General features: G+C 36.4%; 1 protein-coding gene across 1 annotated transcript in view; it reads left to right on the top strand.

The window, feature by feature from the left end:
* Window positions 1-885: 885 nt before the first annotated feature.
* LOC100546341 (double-stranded RNA-binding protein Staufen homolog 2-like) overlaps window positions 886-16,272 on the top strand; it is a 35,686-nt gene continuing 20,299 nt past the window's right edge. The window contains exons 1-2 of the mRNA XM_010709051.3: window positions 886-1,038; window positions 5,143-5,203. Of these exons, the coding sequence (XP_010707353.1) occupies window positions 982-1,038; window positions 5,143-5,203 (118 nt within the window). The 5' untranslated portion in view covers window positions 886-981. The remainder of the gene's footprint in view (window positions 1,039-5,142; window positions 5,204-16,272) is intronic.

Genomic DNA, 16,272 nt, shown 5'->3' with positions numbered 1-16,272 from the left:
TAAATATGGCTTGGAACCATATATTATTTCCAGAGATAATTTGGAAAATATAATATCTTAATGAACAAACTGGAATACAGCTATTCAAGAACTTTGAATAATGCACAAATGAATTGCAGTGACAGTATTAATGCCTCAAATCAGATGCATTCAGCCTCAGTAGGTTAAGAGTGGTACAAAACTCAGGGAATGAGCTTGAGGCTTGCTCTTTGAGGATATTCATCATCTACAGTTTGTCTTTTTTTTTTTTTTTTGACATTTTAACTTCTCTTTGTGGTCTGAAAGGCATCTTGTTTGTTGGAAGTGCTTTGGACAGTACAAACACAGGTCCAGCAGTGAGGGAGCCTTCTTTTCAGAGAAAGTTTTGATAGAAGCTTGTCAGGTATGAAGACAGAAAAAGGAAACGGCTCCTACTCCTGCATTTCTTGCAGTGCAGTGAGGTGGAAGGAATGTGAATATAGTTTTCATCCTTCTGAGAAACTGCTCTCTTTGAACCACAATCTCTGGGTCACTGTTTGTCTCTCCATTGTTCAGGATATTGTCCTGCTGATGCTGGGGAGCTGCTGAAGGCTTGTACGAGGGAGTCCAGCTTATTCTAATATTAGGAGAGAGTAAGGAATATAACTGGGGAAGAGGTTCAGGAGAGAGAATGGAGTTGACACAGATGTTGGTGGAAAAAAGATAAATAGAAATGTAGCTCTTTGGTATGAATTTGTGGACTTTCTTGAAAAATCCTAACAAGCTTTAAGTTTGTAAGCAATATTGTAATCCACTTTGGTACTGTTTTTACTTTTACAGGATTGCATCTTTATCAGAAGAGCTGATGGTAGGTCAAAAAGATTATTGTGTGGTGATATTAAAGGGTCTTGCATTTTTTGTAATTATGATTAATATTTTCTTTTTAAGGTAAAAGTAGGTAATGAGATTACTACTGGAACAGGCCCAAACAAGAAAATAGCTAAAAGAAATGCAGCAGAAGCAATGTTGCTACAGCTGGGTTACAAAGCCTCTACTCCTCTTCAAGACCAGACAGAAAAGGTGAGAACCAATTGTGATGCCCAAATTTTACCTTTGTCTAGATTTCTTAGCCATATCAGCTAATCACTTGGTATGAACAGAACCTTAAACTTGTGCACTGCATTGCTGGGTTGCATGTCAGAGATCAGCCTTCATTTCATGGCAGCAGGCAGTATAAGTGCAGTAAGAGCAATAGAGAACAGAAATGTGGTTCCAGAAGGAAGTGTGTGTGCAAAATTGTAATGTAAGTTGTGTTTATATTTCTGCTTAAAAATATTCCTCTTTTATACTGCTTTAAGTACAATGAAAGGATACCTCTTCTGGAATAGGGAAGAATGTTGTTATTAATGTTCATACATAAAGTACACATTGCTATTTGTCTTCCCATTGAATATATTCTATAATAATTCTAGAAAAATAATGGACTTTCCAGCCTTTTAATGTCTGAGAAAGAAAATGTGTGCCAGTATTTCCTGGAAAAGAAATAATATTTTAAATTGAAGTGTGTTATTTTATGTATTTCCTTGTTAGTGATGTGCAAAGTAGCACTCCTGGCCCATCTTGACTTCATTGATTAAAGGTTTTGTAATCAAAGTAGGTGTTAAAGTTTTACTTTTTGTCCTGTCAAGATCAGAGCAAGGCATTTGGCTAAGCTGTGGACTCTGGACAGCTTCTGCCATACACACACATAGGGTTCCTGCATGTGTATATTTTGATCACAGCTTAAATGTTTGTTGTGGCTGCATAAGCCAACTGTTGACTCAGGTCAACAGGATATTCTGCTGGGCATTAATAGGCACCACATGATAAATCTGTCTGTAGTGCTGTTGAGTGGTTAGGGAAGGGGTGATGCTGCTTTATTTTCTTGCATTCTATGCATTGTCAAAAAAAAAAAAAAGAAAGACAGTAAAACAAGTGTTATTACATATTTGCAGAAGTAGAGATCTTAGGATTGGGGTATAGCACAGAAGCCTAATATTATTCTGAACATCATGATCATATATGATACTGTATACACGAAATGTGGACTACTCAAGTTTTGTGAAATGGGTGCATTCAAAATAACCTTTTTTTTTATAGCTTTGTTGGGTTTAAGGACATAAAACATTTTTAGAACATCTGAATTGATTTTCTGTATACAGTAGACTGACCATGTTAAGCATGTAAACATGATAGTTCGTATAGATTAAAAGAAAAACAAAAAACAGTTCTCAAACTAAACAAGTGCTCCACACATAGAGCAGGAGAGATTAGTAGTACCATCTGGGTTTGGGACTCTTATTACCAGATCAAAATACTATGGACACATAAAACAAAGAGTTAGTGCAAGAAAAATCCTTTTTTTTTTTGTTTTGTTTTGTTTTGTTTTTTGAGTTTATTGGAACTCTGTTTCACTGTTTAAATTTGGAGTGTCAGACTGGTGTTTTGACAACTATTCTCATGGTATCTGTACACAGTATGAGTGAAATATATCCTTCTGGTTGATCTGAGGGATGCTTTAATTCAGCACTAAAAATTGTAGCATTCTTGCTTGAGGAGTCAACACTAACTGGGACCTGCTCAGATAATCTCCTCAATCAAGACATGTCTGGTGCTGGAGAAGAAGGAAAACAGCTGTTAGAGCTCTACCGATTTGACCATTGTAAAATTCCTTCTGTATAAATTGCACTGTAAAGCTGTGCAGATTTTTGCTTGTCTCTTTTCATCCCAAGTGAAGCCCAATGCAGATTAGCTAGACCAAGCTGGCCTCTAAATGGAGAATTTTCACTGTTTTTTCTGATGTGTTCAAAAAATGAAACTCCCTAAACTCATAACTGCTGAGTCTGGTCATCTCCTTTCCTCCTCTCCTTAAAACAAAAACCTCTCAAATTCTGTGTTCCTTCTTTCTCAACTTTTGATGCATACGATACAATGGTATCCCTACTTTCAGTGAAGACCGGGAGTGCTGTAAGTCATGCAAGGTGCCAATGTTAGCACAGTTATTCCAGGTAACATGAAAATGTAAATATACTTCTTTTCTGAAGTAATCCAATTTATGGAAGAAATCGGTAGTATAAGTGCAGAGTACTGAGAAAGTGCTCTGGGAGATTTTTTGTAGCTACCAGAATTATATTCTAATGGGTGAGAATGGAAAGTTTTAATGCTTTCACTTTTTCATATTTTAACCTTTTCATTTTGTATTGCCATCTTTATTCTCTTAGAAGAAAACTGGAGTACGTTACACCTGTGCGAGACAGCAGCACTAAGGATAATTTACAGACAGTTGAATTCTTGTTAAATTCTCCATCATGATGAAAATAATAAACAGCAAAAGAGGGGAATGGGAAGAGTGTTAGAATTTTGTTCATCTTGTAGCAGTGCATTTGGCAGATTTTGCAGTCATGTTTTTGTGGATTTGTGCTAAAACCATGCTGTTGTAACAGACAGCTGCAAATACAAACCTACTTGCAGATTTCAGATTGTGTATTCTTTTGAAGAACTGTCTTTTCTCTGGATATACTTATAATATTTTTATTCATTATGTGAATAAAAAAAGTTAAGTGAAATTAAGTTTGTGGAATTGTGTGTCCAGTTTGAGAGACATCTATCTCTAAGACCTGCCACAGAATCCTAGAATCATCTGAGTTGAAGAGACACTTAAAGGCCGTCTAATCCAACTCCCTTGCACTGAACAGGGACACCTACAGCTACATCAGGTTGTTCCAAGGCCCGTCCAGCCTGACCTTGAATGTTTCCAGGGAAAGGACATCCACCACCTCTCTGGACAGCATGTTCCAGTGTTTCACTACCCTTATCCTAAAAAACTTTTTTCTTATCCAATCTAAATCTCCCCTCTTTTAATTTGAAACCATTTCCCCTTGTCACGTCACAGCAGACCCTGCTGAAGAGTCTGTCCCCTTCCTTCTTGCAGGCCCCCTTTAGATACTGAAACACTGCTATCAGGTCTTTCCAGGGCCTTCTCCAGGCTAAACAATCCCAGCTCTCTCAGCCTATCCGTACAGGGGAGATGTTCCATCCCTCTGATCATTTTTGTGTCCCTCGTCTGAATATGCTCCAACAGGTCCATGTCTGTCCTGTGCTGAGGACTTCTCATCTGGACGCAGTACTTCAAGTGAGGTCTCACCAGCACAGAGTAGAGGGGCAGGATTACCTTACTCGACCTGCTGGCCATACTTCTTTTGATACAGCTTAGCATATGGTTGGCTTTCTGGGCTGCGAGGTCACTTTGCTGGCTCATATCTAGCTTGCCATACACCAGTACCCCAGAGTCCTTTTAGGCAGGACTGTGCTCCATCCTTACATCCCCCAGCTTGTACTGATAGTGGGAATTTTCTGTCTGTGTCTGCATCTCAGTGAAATTTGAAAAGGATCATTTGTATTACATTAATTGATCCAACAGTTAATAGCTCATAGTTTATGAGGACGTTTCTCTACATTTACACATAAATCTAGAATACTGACACTTCATTTACTTCGTAGATTTCAGGAATTGTTTTATTCTGAACATCTTATGTTAATTGCTTCCTTTTCCGGTATCACATAATACCCACTGTTATGCATAACCAGTTCTATGATTCTATGATTCTATAACAAAATCCCTGTGAAGACAGTTACCTTCCTCAAAACCCTATATATTAGGAAAAAAAATCACAGGAATCTATTTTGGTTTTACTTATGTAACTAAGTGGATTCCTAGCAAGTAAATATTTTAAAATTACACTCAAAGTACTTTGCGTTATTTATGCATTCTTTCATAAGCAGATATTAGGATCTTCTTGTTTTAGAATGTGATTTCACTATAGTCTGTGTATATTTTCAGTTGAGAGCTGCTTTTAACATTTAATTTTAAGTTCTGATTTGGTAAGATTGAGTAGAGCCTAATCCTTGGAGAAATATTTATATTTCAGTGTTAGGCAGTAGTTATTAATGTTTATTCATGAAGGGTACATTCCTTAAATAACCTACTTTAGACCAAAAGTAAGATATATTAGCAAAGATGTGTGAGCAGATGTGGCAATCCCAAGTCACCCTTTTTAGAATTTTTCAATCAAATTTATAAATATGAGTGTTCTATTTAAGTAGTAGTTTAATCTTTACTTATTTGTCTCTTTCTACCTGTTTCAGCTTGGAGAAAACAAGAGTTGGAACGGACAGAATGTTGGGTTTCCTGAGCCAACAAGTAGCAGTAAGTACAGTTTTTTACATTCATATTTATTCTTGGTTCTTTTAGTCTCTGTAGGATTTAGATTATTCAAGCCAATTGAAATGTTTTCTCTAAATTTGCAATTTGATCAATTAACTCTGAAATATCCTGTGTGTGAATATAGATGTGAATAAATGCAGGAACAAGATGATTTTCACTTACCCTTATTTTCAACATTTTTATTTGCTCATTTAATAAAATCAGTCATGATTTTATTAAATAATTGAGTCTTGCAGGTTGTTGAGGAATTAAAGAAGTCATCTGAATTGCAGGGTCAGTACCGCATTCCAGCAAGGTTGCATGTATTTTATGTATCTTCTTCTCCACAGCTTCTCAGAACAACGTATAGTTTTCCTCACGCTGATTTATTTATTCATGTATTTTTTACTTTTATCCAGTTGGAACATCTGTTTGTTTATGATGATCATTTCCTCTTTTGCTGCTACCTTCCCTCTGTGAAGTACCCAACTCCATCATTTTGATCAACCTTTTCTTAGGTATTGCAAAGCTACTATTAGATCTCACAAAGCATACCACTATCCTGCAAGCAGTTTTTCATCATCTAAAAATTACATTTCCTGGACTCTAATATCCCAGCTTGCATACAAGGATGCTGTGGGATACTGTGTCAAAACCTTGCTAAAGTCAAGGCAAATTATATCCACTGTTCTCACTTTATTCATAAATCCAATTTTTCTATCATAAAAGACAATCAGGTTGTTCGGGCATTTATTATTGTTTAGGTATTTATTCTGTCTTTGATAAATTCATGCTGATTCTTCCCAACAACTTTTTTTTTTTCCTGAGTGTATCTGTAATGGCTTTTAGAGGACTTACTGATGATTTGCCTAGGGACTAAAGTAAGGCTGACCAGCTTGCCTTTTTTCATAAAGGTAATGAGGTCTTTTTTCTAGTTGTTGGAGACTTCCCCCTGATCTGGGTGGCTCTTCAAGGATGATAGATAGTGGCCACAAAAGACAACAGATTGTTCATTTGGAACCCAGAGATATATCTCATTTGGTCCAGTGGACTTTTATGAAGTGAAATTTTCTCTAGAGATCACATCAACTTCCACTCCTAGTTGTTTCTGTCTTCCTCCTTGAGACCTGTCTATGCATCCAAAGCATGGGAGACCTTGCTGGTGAAGGCCAACTTCAGTTTCACTGCAGATACTACAGTTGCTAACAAATAGGACAAGCCTGTAGGTCTTTCTGATAGATTAAGCTGGCTAAGAAAATGATTTATCGCTTCTGTTCCACTCTTATGGGGCCCACCTACTTAAGAAAGTCATGGACATGCTGGAGCAGGTCCAGAGGAGGCCACAGGGAAGATTAGAGGGCTGAATGTACCTTCCAATGAAGACAAGATGAGATAGTTGATCAGCTGGAAGAAGTGAAGGCTCCAGGGAGACTGTATAGCAGCCTTCCAGTACCTAAAGGGAACCACAGGAAAGATGGGGAGAGATTCTTTTATCGAGGAGTGCAGTGATAGGATAAAGGGTAATGGTTTTGAACTGGAAGCGGGTAGATTTAAGTTAGATACAAGAAAGAAATTCTTTACTGTGAGGGTGGTGACAGGGTCTGTCAGCATAGGTCTCTGAGAGAAACTGTTGAATCGCTGGACGTGTTTTAGGTCAGGCTGAATGGGGCTTTGGTCTGGTCCCTGGTCTAGTGGGACTTGTCCCTGCCCCTGGCAGGAGCTGGAACTAGATGATCTTTAAGTTCCCTACCAATCCAAACCATCCCATTATTCTATGATTTTTCCCAGCTCTGGACTTGCTGTAGTGTGGCAAAGGTCATATAAATAGCATTTTCTTCACTTTTCCATGAGTACCTTATTCTTCTCTAGAACCATGTTGATTTTTTAACTTCATAAGAGTCTCAAATATCATCTCTAAACTATGAATTGTAATAGAGGTGAAAGTATATTAGCTGTCTTTTTTTTTTTTTTTGTTACACATCTGAATTCAAATCTGACTTAGTCCTAAATGTAGTTTTTAAGGGAATTCAGTGGTCTTCAAGTATATATGGAGTCTTTTCAGTTGCTGGACCTGGGGAAGAATTGAGGAATAATTTGTGCTTCAATTTATCCCAAAGACTTACCAGTATTTGTAGTGACCTTGGTTCAACATATGCCATTGTTTTTTCCCTGAAATGGAGGATATTACAGGATCTAAGACTTAGTTTTAATTGCTTCCTTCAAGCCCTATCTTGAAGGAAGTCCTTACCAGAACTGTTTGTATTGTCAAAATCTGTAGGGACATGGCCTGTTACCATCTACAAATGTTAACATCTTCAAGTGTTAAGATATTGAAGTTTAGGACAGCAAAATAAGACCTCAAGCTTTTCTCTGCTATCCTCACCATGCCTTGTAGCAAAGATATGTACAGATAATAGGATGACCATCTACTACCATCCATTACACCAACAAGAAAATGCGCTTAATCCCCTGAGTCCTTTACTCCTTTTTCTAGTCTAGAGGACTCATCCATGTTAATTAGCTGACTAAAGTGTATCATTTTTGTTTTCGGAGGGACTGTGCTATCATTTTACAAAAGAGGAAGATTTTGAATACCTATGCAGTATTCACTTGATGTTTGCATTTGTTGTAATCCTAAAATTTAATTTTAAGTGGTCTTGAAAACCTAGGATAGGCTCTAAGATCGCTGCATCTACAATTTGGCATCTCCTATTTGGATTTCTAGTAATTTTATCCTAGTAAAGTTACTGTATCCTGTTAGCCCAGCATATTATTCATCAGTTTCCTTTGGCAGGCAGGTACTCTTTCTTTGTGTACATAATGCACTATATTTTAATGTAAAACTATGTGAAATAAAACTGAAATAGTAAAGTGAAGTTGTACATTGTAGTACAACAGAATCAAAAAAGTTATGTATTTTAGTGGAGTTGAAGAGCAGATTCCATTGTGCTTTCATTATGTAGTTTGTTTTGGCTGAGAAATACCCTTCAGTCTATCCTCCTACATACTTGATCTGTTTTTAGTATTTCCTGTTACATGTCCTTGAAATTTCTCCTGTTCCCCTACCTCATGTGCTTTTGTAGCTACTGTTGCAGCAGACTTCATTTCTGTTCCTCCTACTCATTGGCAAAGCTTCTTCCCATTGATTTACTTCTTTACCTTTCATCTTCATTTCACAATCCCAAGGATGACTTGAAACAAGTACCTATTTGTTCCTTTGCTTGGAAGATCTTAGACATCTTCCACACGTGGAATAACAGAGATATGAGTGAGATTTTTCCGTGATGCTCCTGGAAGTGATGTTGAAGCCAGTATTCTTTGAGCACAACGCAAATATTTGCAGCTCATGTAGAAGATGTTTACTGTCAACAGGATGCTCATTTATTTCTTAGGATTTGACTTAAGCAAGTACACAAAAACAAAATGTGAAACAAATAAACAGTCCAATAAACAGTCCTAATGCAAACTGTACTCTCTTGGGAACATTCAGCTTTTGGTTTTGTTTTTCTGGATAGGGATAATCATACATGTCATACAGCATGTGTTCTAGAAGAATCTGTAGATGAGGCATAAAACGTTGAAAAATGAAGAACAAAATTGTGTAAAATTCAAAGGAAAAGTATTTTGAGTTTCTTTTATATTTCTAAAAAGGAAAAAAAATTGCTTTCATAATTTTTCTTTGTTGTCCTACTCTCAGTTTTCATGGACTAGATTTCCTTTATCTATTTCCAGAAATGTTAGTGTCCACAAAGTAAATATTAAAAAACTAATGATAAAACAACTACATTCAGAACAAGCCTACCTCTCTGTAAAGGACAGACTTTTTGTTTTTATTGCCTAACATTTTATTACTAGGGATTCCTGTGTGACTTTACAATCTTTGTTCTTCAAAGTACATCTGCTCCTGCTGTTTGTTCACCACCTGAAATCATAATCATTTGTTTGTGACATCACAGTTAGTCACTGTGAAGATGGTTAGATTGTCACCAACAGATGACAATGATTTCAGATGGTAAATGAGCAGCAGGAGCAGATGATCTCCTAAGGAACAAAGATACTTGATCTCTTGCAATTGTTCTCAGTAGAAAACAAGCTGTGAAAGAAAAAACAATTAGATATTCAGAAGTTTCTTAAATCTGTAATGAGAAATTTCAGCATTTGTCCATAAATGGCCTTAATGTAAACCCTAATTGTATGGTTACATTCAAATTTGTATTTAGAAATCTCAGGGTTTGGTTTTTTGTTTTTTTTGGGGGGGGGGAGTAGGGGGAGGGAGGTGGGGAAATAGGAGCACAATAAATAAGTTATCAACTTTTATATGGGAGTATCTTCACTTTGGAGGAAATAAAATTTATGTGAACTACATAGTTCTGGCACTTGGTGGTTTTATAAAAACTTTTTAAAATAGTCCTCTGTATGCTTATTTTCCAGCTGGGGATTTGGATGAAGCCTTACAGTAGTTAATTTAATACCTCTATATTTCTATGAACGGTAACAGAAGTGTACAACTTGGGTGTAAAGTTTTTATTTTATACTTCAGACATTTTAAAATGAAATTTATCTGTTTTATATTTTGCTGAAACATTTAATTCCTTCTGGGGTATTTCAGAGGTGATTTCCAGTGCATTGTATGCATTTTTACTCAGTACTAAGTACTGTTTTTTCTGGAAGACTTCAAATTAATGTGTCTGTATGTGATATGGGATTTGGGCACAACAGAGGTGTGCGAGACTGTTGGTCCTCCTCCATTCCTCCTTTTGAGATGCTTGGTTAAGTAATAAAAATAATGCAAGTTTTGCGTCTTCAGATGTGATACCATCATTGCTGAATATAGATGTATATTTCTAGCATACCTAGTGTTTTAAACATGCATCCAGAAAGTTGAGAGGCTTACGATGTAGGTTCAGTTTCCTTCTTCATTAGAAGGAGAGTACTCACAAGGTACAGAGTAATCTGGATAATGGAAACCTCTGTGTGGAGATGCGTATCTAATAATCACTATGATCTGCGGACAGAGATTCAAGGATCAGATGTTGTCAAAATGCAATAAATCCACAGAGAAAGTATGATCTAAAGCAATCACAACATTGTAGTATTGATTATCTGTTGATTAAAACATTTGTAAGTGAAGGTGCAGTTATGTATTGCAGTGGTTTGCACAAAATACCTTCTGTGTATTTTAGGTACAGGTTAAACAAAAATGTTGCAAGCAACCTGTTCCTTGGTTCTTGAATAGCATGGATTAAGTGTAGATGAGAAACATACACTTGGGCTGTGAGAGCAATATTTTAAATGTTCTGAGGCTGAGAAAGAACCCAAGTCTTAGCTAGGAGATTGCTTAACCACAAAGCCTGTAATGTATAAATGGGTAAGAGAGAACTGCCACCGTGACAGTAGATAGTAACTGTCTGAGTAGTTAATTTCAGAGAAATTCAGCTTTTGCTTTTCCAAGTCTTCCAAATTTCCTAATGAATTATGTTTGTTCAAGGTTGCTAGTCCTTTCCTTTGAAAAAAACTGAGTGTGAAATATTAGCTCAAAGCTCTTTCTTGATGTTAACTCTCAAATTCAGATTTAAGAATCTAATTCTGAAAATGATCTGCACTTAATCTTCTTTGTTCAGCCAAGCAAACTGAGCAGTACCCCGCAGTTAACCTCAATACTGCATTTCTGTAAATACTTTCACTTTTGTCTTTTTCCCATCCCTACCCTTTTTTCACCTGGAACCCACCAGCTACACTGCCATTAGTCTAGAGTAATATTTTCGTTGAAGATCTTGAACTGAGGAGTTCTTGCTGTCAGAACCAAGACTTAATTTTCCATTCTCCCCTCCATTCTCTTTACTTACATCAAACATCTTAGCCCTATGACTTCCACTCCCCCACCACTTTCTCCTCCTCTGATTTCATCTTCACTCATACCTGTGTTTGTTGATGTCCCCCTTGACCTTCTTAGCTTCAGCAACCTCTCTATCCTTGTCTTTCAGACTTGCTCATTCTTTCATCTCTTCTATATACAGGTCATGCCTTTGTTTTCATCATCACAGTTATTATTCCCTTCTTAATCTGTTAATGAATAGTGTTGCCTGCACAGGTCACTGTCTGGTTGTACTTAGGCACTCTCCTAATTGCTTCACATCCTCAAAGATTACTTTCTTGCTGCTTTTACAAGCACCATGATCTGTCAGCTCACTAGCTTCATTTACTAATAGGAATAGTATCATTCTGCATTTATATATTGGTTCTTTTCAGAACCTGCTTCATCTAGATTGTAGATTGCATGGGACACCATTATATTGTTGAATCCTTACTGTGCAGAAATTATAGTGTAGAAATAATGGTGTAGGTGTTTTGCTTGTGTCTATTAGAATATTTCATATTATATCTGTAGAAATTTCCCATTACAAAGATTGTCTTATTTTTAGCAAAATTGCATGTTCCCATAATCTTCCAAAGTAGAGCTGTGACATGTTTCAAAGGACTTTTATCATTAGAATTTAACATCAATTATTACATAAAATATAAACAGTTTAAGTCTCCTGTGATACTACAATTTCAATTTGGATGTACGGAAAAAGAGTTTTAGTAAAATCAATCTGTCTGTCTGTCTGTCTATCAAGACCTAACCTCATGAAGAACTGAATAGCTTCTACTTAAATGTCATGGTTATTTTAAGGTTAAGTAAGCTAGAATTTTAACAAGTGTCTTTATATAACATGTTTGTTTAAGGTCGTATAGACGAGATCATTGATGGAAGGACATTGTGTAATGACAAAACATTTTTTCTCATCTGAATATTGCAGTAGCTGCTGACTTAGAAATACCACAGATAGCTGTGATAAGTAGATAATGATTGAATCTTGGCTTTTCCAGCCAAGACTGTGTGTAGACTGTTACTGAAAACATAATGGACATACTATTTGCCTATTCACTTGTTTGACTGATGTTTTCTGTGTTCCTGCTGAGGTAATAAAACTGGAAAATATTTCAGTATATAAATAGGCTTATTTACAACGAGTGAAGTATGGAAAGATAATTACTTTTTATGATAGTATTTATATTTTTCGATCTTGTTATTGAAATAGTTATTTACATAAATTCTCTTTTTTTGCTCCCGGTGAATTTGTAGTGGACTATAAGACAAGATGAGAACATGCCAGTTCTGTGGAGGAATTGTAGCAAGTGAAAATTCTCCATGTGTCTTAAGATTTTGTCCATTTTAACTTAAAAAATAATGAAATCAGAGTTGGATTTGGGTCTAATTTTTCTTAGTTAATATCTTAGTTCAAAGTTTTGCAACATATTCTAGCAGCGCAGTGGAAGGCTTTATTCAATCTGAATATGGGTAACATACAGTGAAACAAAGTTGTTGGATGGTTATTGATTGAGTTTTTTTATTCAGTTCCAAGAAATACTGATAATCTCTGTGAACAATCTTTTACTTTTTTTTTAAATCCATTGATGAGTTATTTTCAGAGTTATTTCAGAGATAACGGTGTTAAACAATTTATGAGCAAGTCAAATACTGAATTATACCATTGTTCATTGCTTATGTGGAGTGAAGGTCCAAAGCCGTTGTATGGTGGCAGCCCATTTGCAGAAAAGTGCCCTTGTCCCCTCTGGCAGGGAGACCCTATGGAGAAAGGATTAGGGTTAAAAATAGCACCACTTCAGCAGATCTTTTGAAGACTGCCACTGCTGCTGCTATAAAAAGAAGTGGAATCAAAGTACGGAGATGCACTTCAAGGGACAGACTCATGAAGGATAAGCCATTTTGCATCACACATTTGCGTTGGAGTCTAAATTGTGTTGCAGTTGTGACAGCAAAACTAGACAGAGGATAATGAGATTTATTCTTAGGTGAGAGAGGTCTTTGGTTTGGAGTTTTCAGAGACTATAGAAGCTTGTAAGAGACTGCTAGCAATTACTGCCAAGGATGAGTAAGACATGTTTTTCAAATGTTAGTGATTACGTTGCATCTCTTGCTTGGATATTTTGGTAACACATTTGCCCACAAGTTTAAATAATATAAATGAAAATTATTTTAACATGTTTCATGAATGTACCTCTTAGTTATGTCCAGCAGAAGGTGCAGTGTTGTTGGTCTAAGTGGTAGAATTACAGTGCCTGTGACTCTTAATAGTTGTGATGTTACCTTTGAAAAAGTCAGTATGGGATAATCCCATAAAGGCAGAGACATAAAAATCTTTTTTTTTTCTGGGGGGGAGGAGGGAGAGAAAGACTAGCAGATATATGAAAGTATTCACCTAGAGATGTTCTCCTGCAACACAAGGAAATGTTAGAGCAAAAGATTTCTTTGTCCCATGTTTTTTATTAAAGTGCTTGTCTGAAGACTAATTATGAAAATTCCTGGAGAGATTTGGTCTGACTCTTATTCCTCTATTGATGTCATACTCCTTGTTTTGTGATAGCATAGTTACCACAGTGACTAAGATGTTATTATATATCCTTGAAGGATTCAACAGAGTTGAAGTAAGCAGACAACAGAGGCATGATATTAAAAAAAAAAAAAACGTAATAATATGTTACAAATACATAATGAGTTCCAAAAAAACCCTACGTTCTTGATAGACGTTTTCAAAGAGAGCAAATTTTATTGGATTTTACAGCAAGTTTCTAAGAGGCTCCATGAAACATGGGGCCTGAATATAAAATCTTAATTGCTTGCAACTATATTAATGTAATGGCTATATTGTAATGGAATATTACATTACTTTGTTTCCAGAAATAATCAATGACTGTAATATAATATCTGCTCTCTGAGCCAATGTATGATTTAAATTAATTATTGCTTATAAAGCACTTTGAAGTCTGTAGCTGAAAGGTGTTGCATAAGTGTAGAAGTACTATTATTAATTTAACATCACCATTAGCGTAAAGGCAGTGCTTTAGATGCATTTGCTATACTTTGCTCAATATCTTTTTATTCATCATATGCTGCATATTAGTTATTTTAACATTTAGAGAGCTTAGTAATCTGGAAGTATTCCAAACCATTGTTCCAGACAGCAGTTAGACATTTGGGTGGATCATGTAAAAACAGTGAGATGGCTGAGAAAGCATGTAAAATGTTTGTTTTAAGTAATATTACATCAATGGAACAGACATCTGCTGTACTGGATTTGGTTTTAAACGTCTTGAATTTTTTTTTTTTTAAATGTTGCATGATCTTTATTTTCTGGAGAACTAATGCATTATTTTTAAAGTTGTTATAGACTGTGTTCAATTTTGATTTTTGTTTCTCAAGTACGTGTTGAAAATCAGACATACAGTGGGCCAGCTCTTAGGAGGGGCCAGACAACCTGTCACTCAGTGTCCTTGTGTTTGTTTTTGAACCCTGACCTCAACTACCAGAATCTATAGTATCTATTTTAATTTCATTCATATTGTCTCTTGTATAAAACTATATGTAAGTGTGATCAGTGATAAGCCTTGGAGGCTGTAGCCTCAGAAAAAGGGTATATTTCCACTCTATTACATGATGATTATGCACTATAGAATAATAATGGGTGTTTACACAGCTGCTGTTCTCTGCAAGGTTATATTCTACCTTGGTCTCAGATGGAGAGAAAGACACTTTGGAGACCCCGTCCTCCATCCTTCCCCAGTAGTACTGTTGTGAATTTGTTCTTAGCTCTGGATTTCAGCGCAAGATCACCCTTGTTCTTAGGACTCCTCAGCCCCACACAGGCAGGTCAAGCAGCAGGCACGTGGTACAGGTGCATCCAGCTCTGCCTCGGTGCTGGCACAGTGCTGGGTGCAGTGGCAGCAGCATTTCTCTCTGAAACTGAGATATTGACGAGGCAGAGCTCTATCCTCCATCCGCATGTTCTTAAAGAGAACAGCCGCGCTCTCCAAACTAGGTTTGCGTAGCCCCATGGCTAGATCCTTCACAGAACTTTTCCAGAGCTTTGTGAAGGGTATAAGCTGACTTTCCAACTCTTTGAAATCACTGTTAATTTAAAAGCCAAATGTGTGAGTAAATCGATTAAAAGATTCACCTGTAAGCAATTTGCTGAGTCAGCAGTGAGGAAGTTCAATTTTCACCGTGTGGTTGAAAATGAGAATATTAATCACTGGTAATATTTTCAAAGTCTTTTTGTAGTAGACATTTCACTTAAGAATACCACTTGGACTTCTTGGAGCAGAATAGTCCTTTGCAGGAAACTGGAAATTATTTCTCTTCTTTGAATTTATTTTTCAGTCTGAGATGACTTTAATATGTATTGCAAGTGAATTAAGCATTGAATACTTTGGTTTCTCTTGAGATAACTACATTAGTTGAAAAATAAGTTTGTCATTTCTAAAATGAAATGCCATATGGCTCGAGTTCACAGATGTTTTCTTCAGGTGTACACTAGAAAATCAGTGTGCTATTATGAAATTAAACATTTCAAGCTCATTTTTCAATTTAATAACGATGAGAAAGAAGTTTTCCTCTTATATCAGCAGACCAGGTACTTGTGCTTCCAACAAATATTTCATTGTGTATAAAATCAGCAAACTTTGTCCCTAATTCTGCACATTTTTATACACAAAAATATTATCAAAACTGCTTAAGTACTTGTTCCTGTTTTTGAGGATGTTTGGGATCAAGATGTTCTCTAAAAATATTAAATATTTGAAATGTGGACCCGTTGCTCCTAGTTCAGATGTCACTAGAAATATTTGAATGTTTCCTGCAATTCACATGAATGAATGTAATTCTGTAACGTTTGCTTTAATTTTTTTTATATTAACAATGACACTTGCATACTTTCTATGCTCAGTGTGAGCGTGGTCCAAGACAACGCAAACTATAGGATGCTGTATGTGCAGCTAAATGTTACAAAAATTAAAAAAGATTGAAGGGCAGGCAGTTGCATAGGAGTCATGAGCACAGGAACGATGTGGCTGCAAGGCCATTTAGGATTAATTAAGCTCAGGCTGCTGTGGTAATTCAGCAGATGCTTTAAGCCAGCTCCTGAGGCACTGCAGCTACTACAAGGAGCTGTCCTGCCCTCCTTTTGACTCCAACTGCTCGTTCTCATGAGTGTCACTGCATGGTCTTACAG

The sequence above is a fragment of the Meleagris gallopavo genome, chromosome 3 (genome assembly GCF_000146605.3).
Source record: "Meleagris gallopavo isolate NT-WF06-2002-E0010 breed Aviagen turkey brand Nicholas breeding stock chromosome 3, Turkey_5.1, whole genome shotgun sequence".
In the NCBI taxonomy this organism is placed as follows: domain Eukaryota; kingdom Metazoa; phylum Chordata; class Aves; order Galliformes; family Phasianidae; genus Meleagris; species Meleagris gallopavo.
This window is presented reverse-complemented; position numbering and strand designations above follow the sequence as displayed.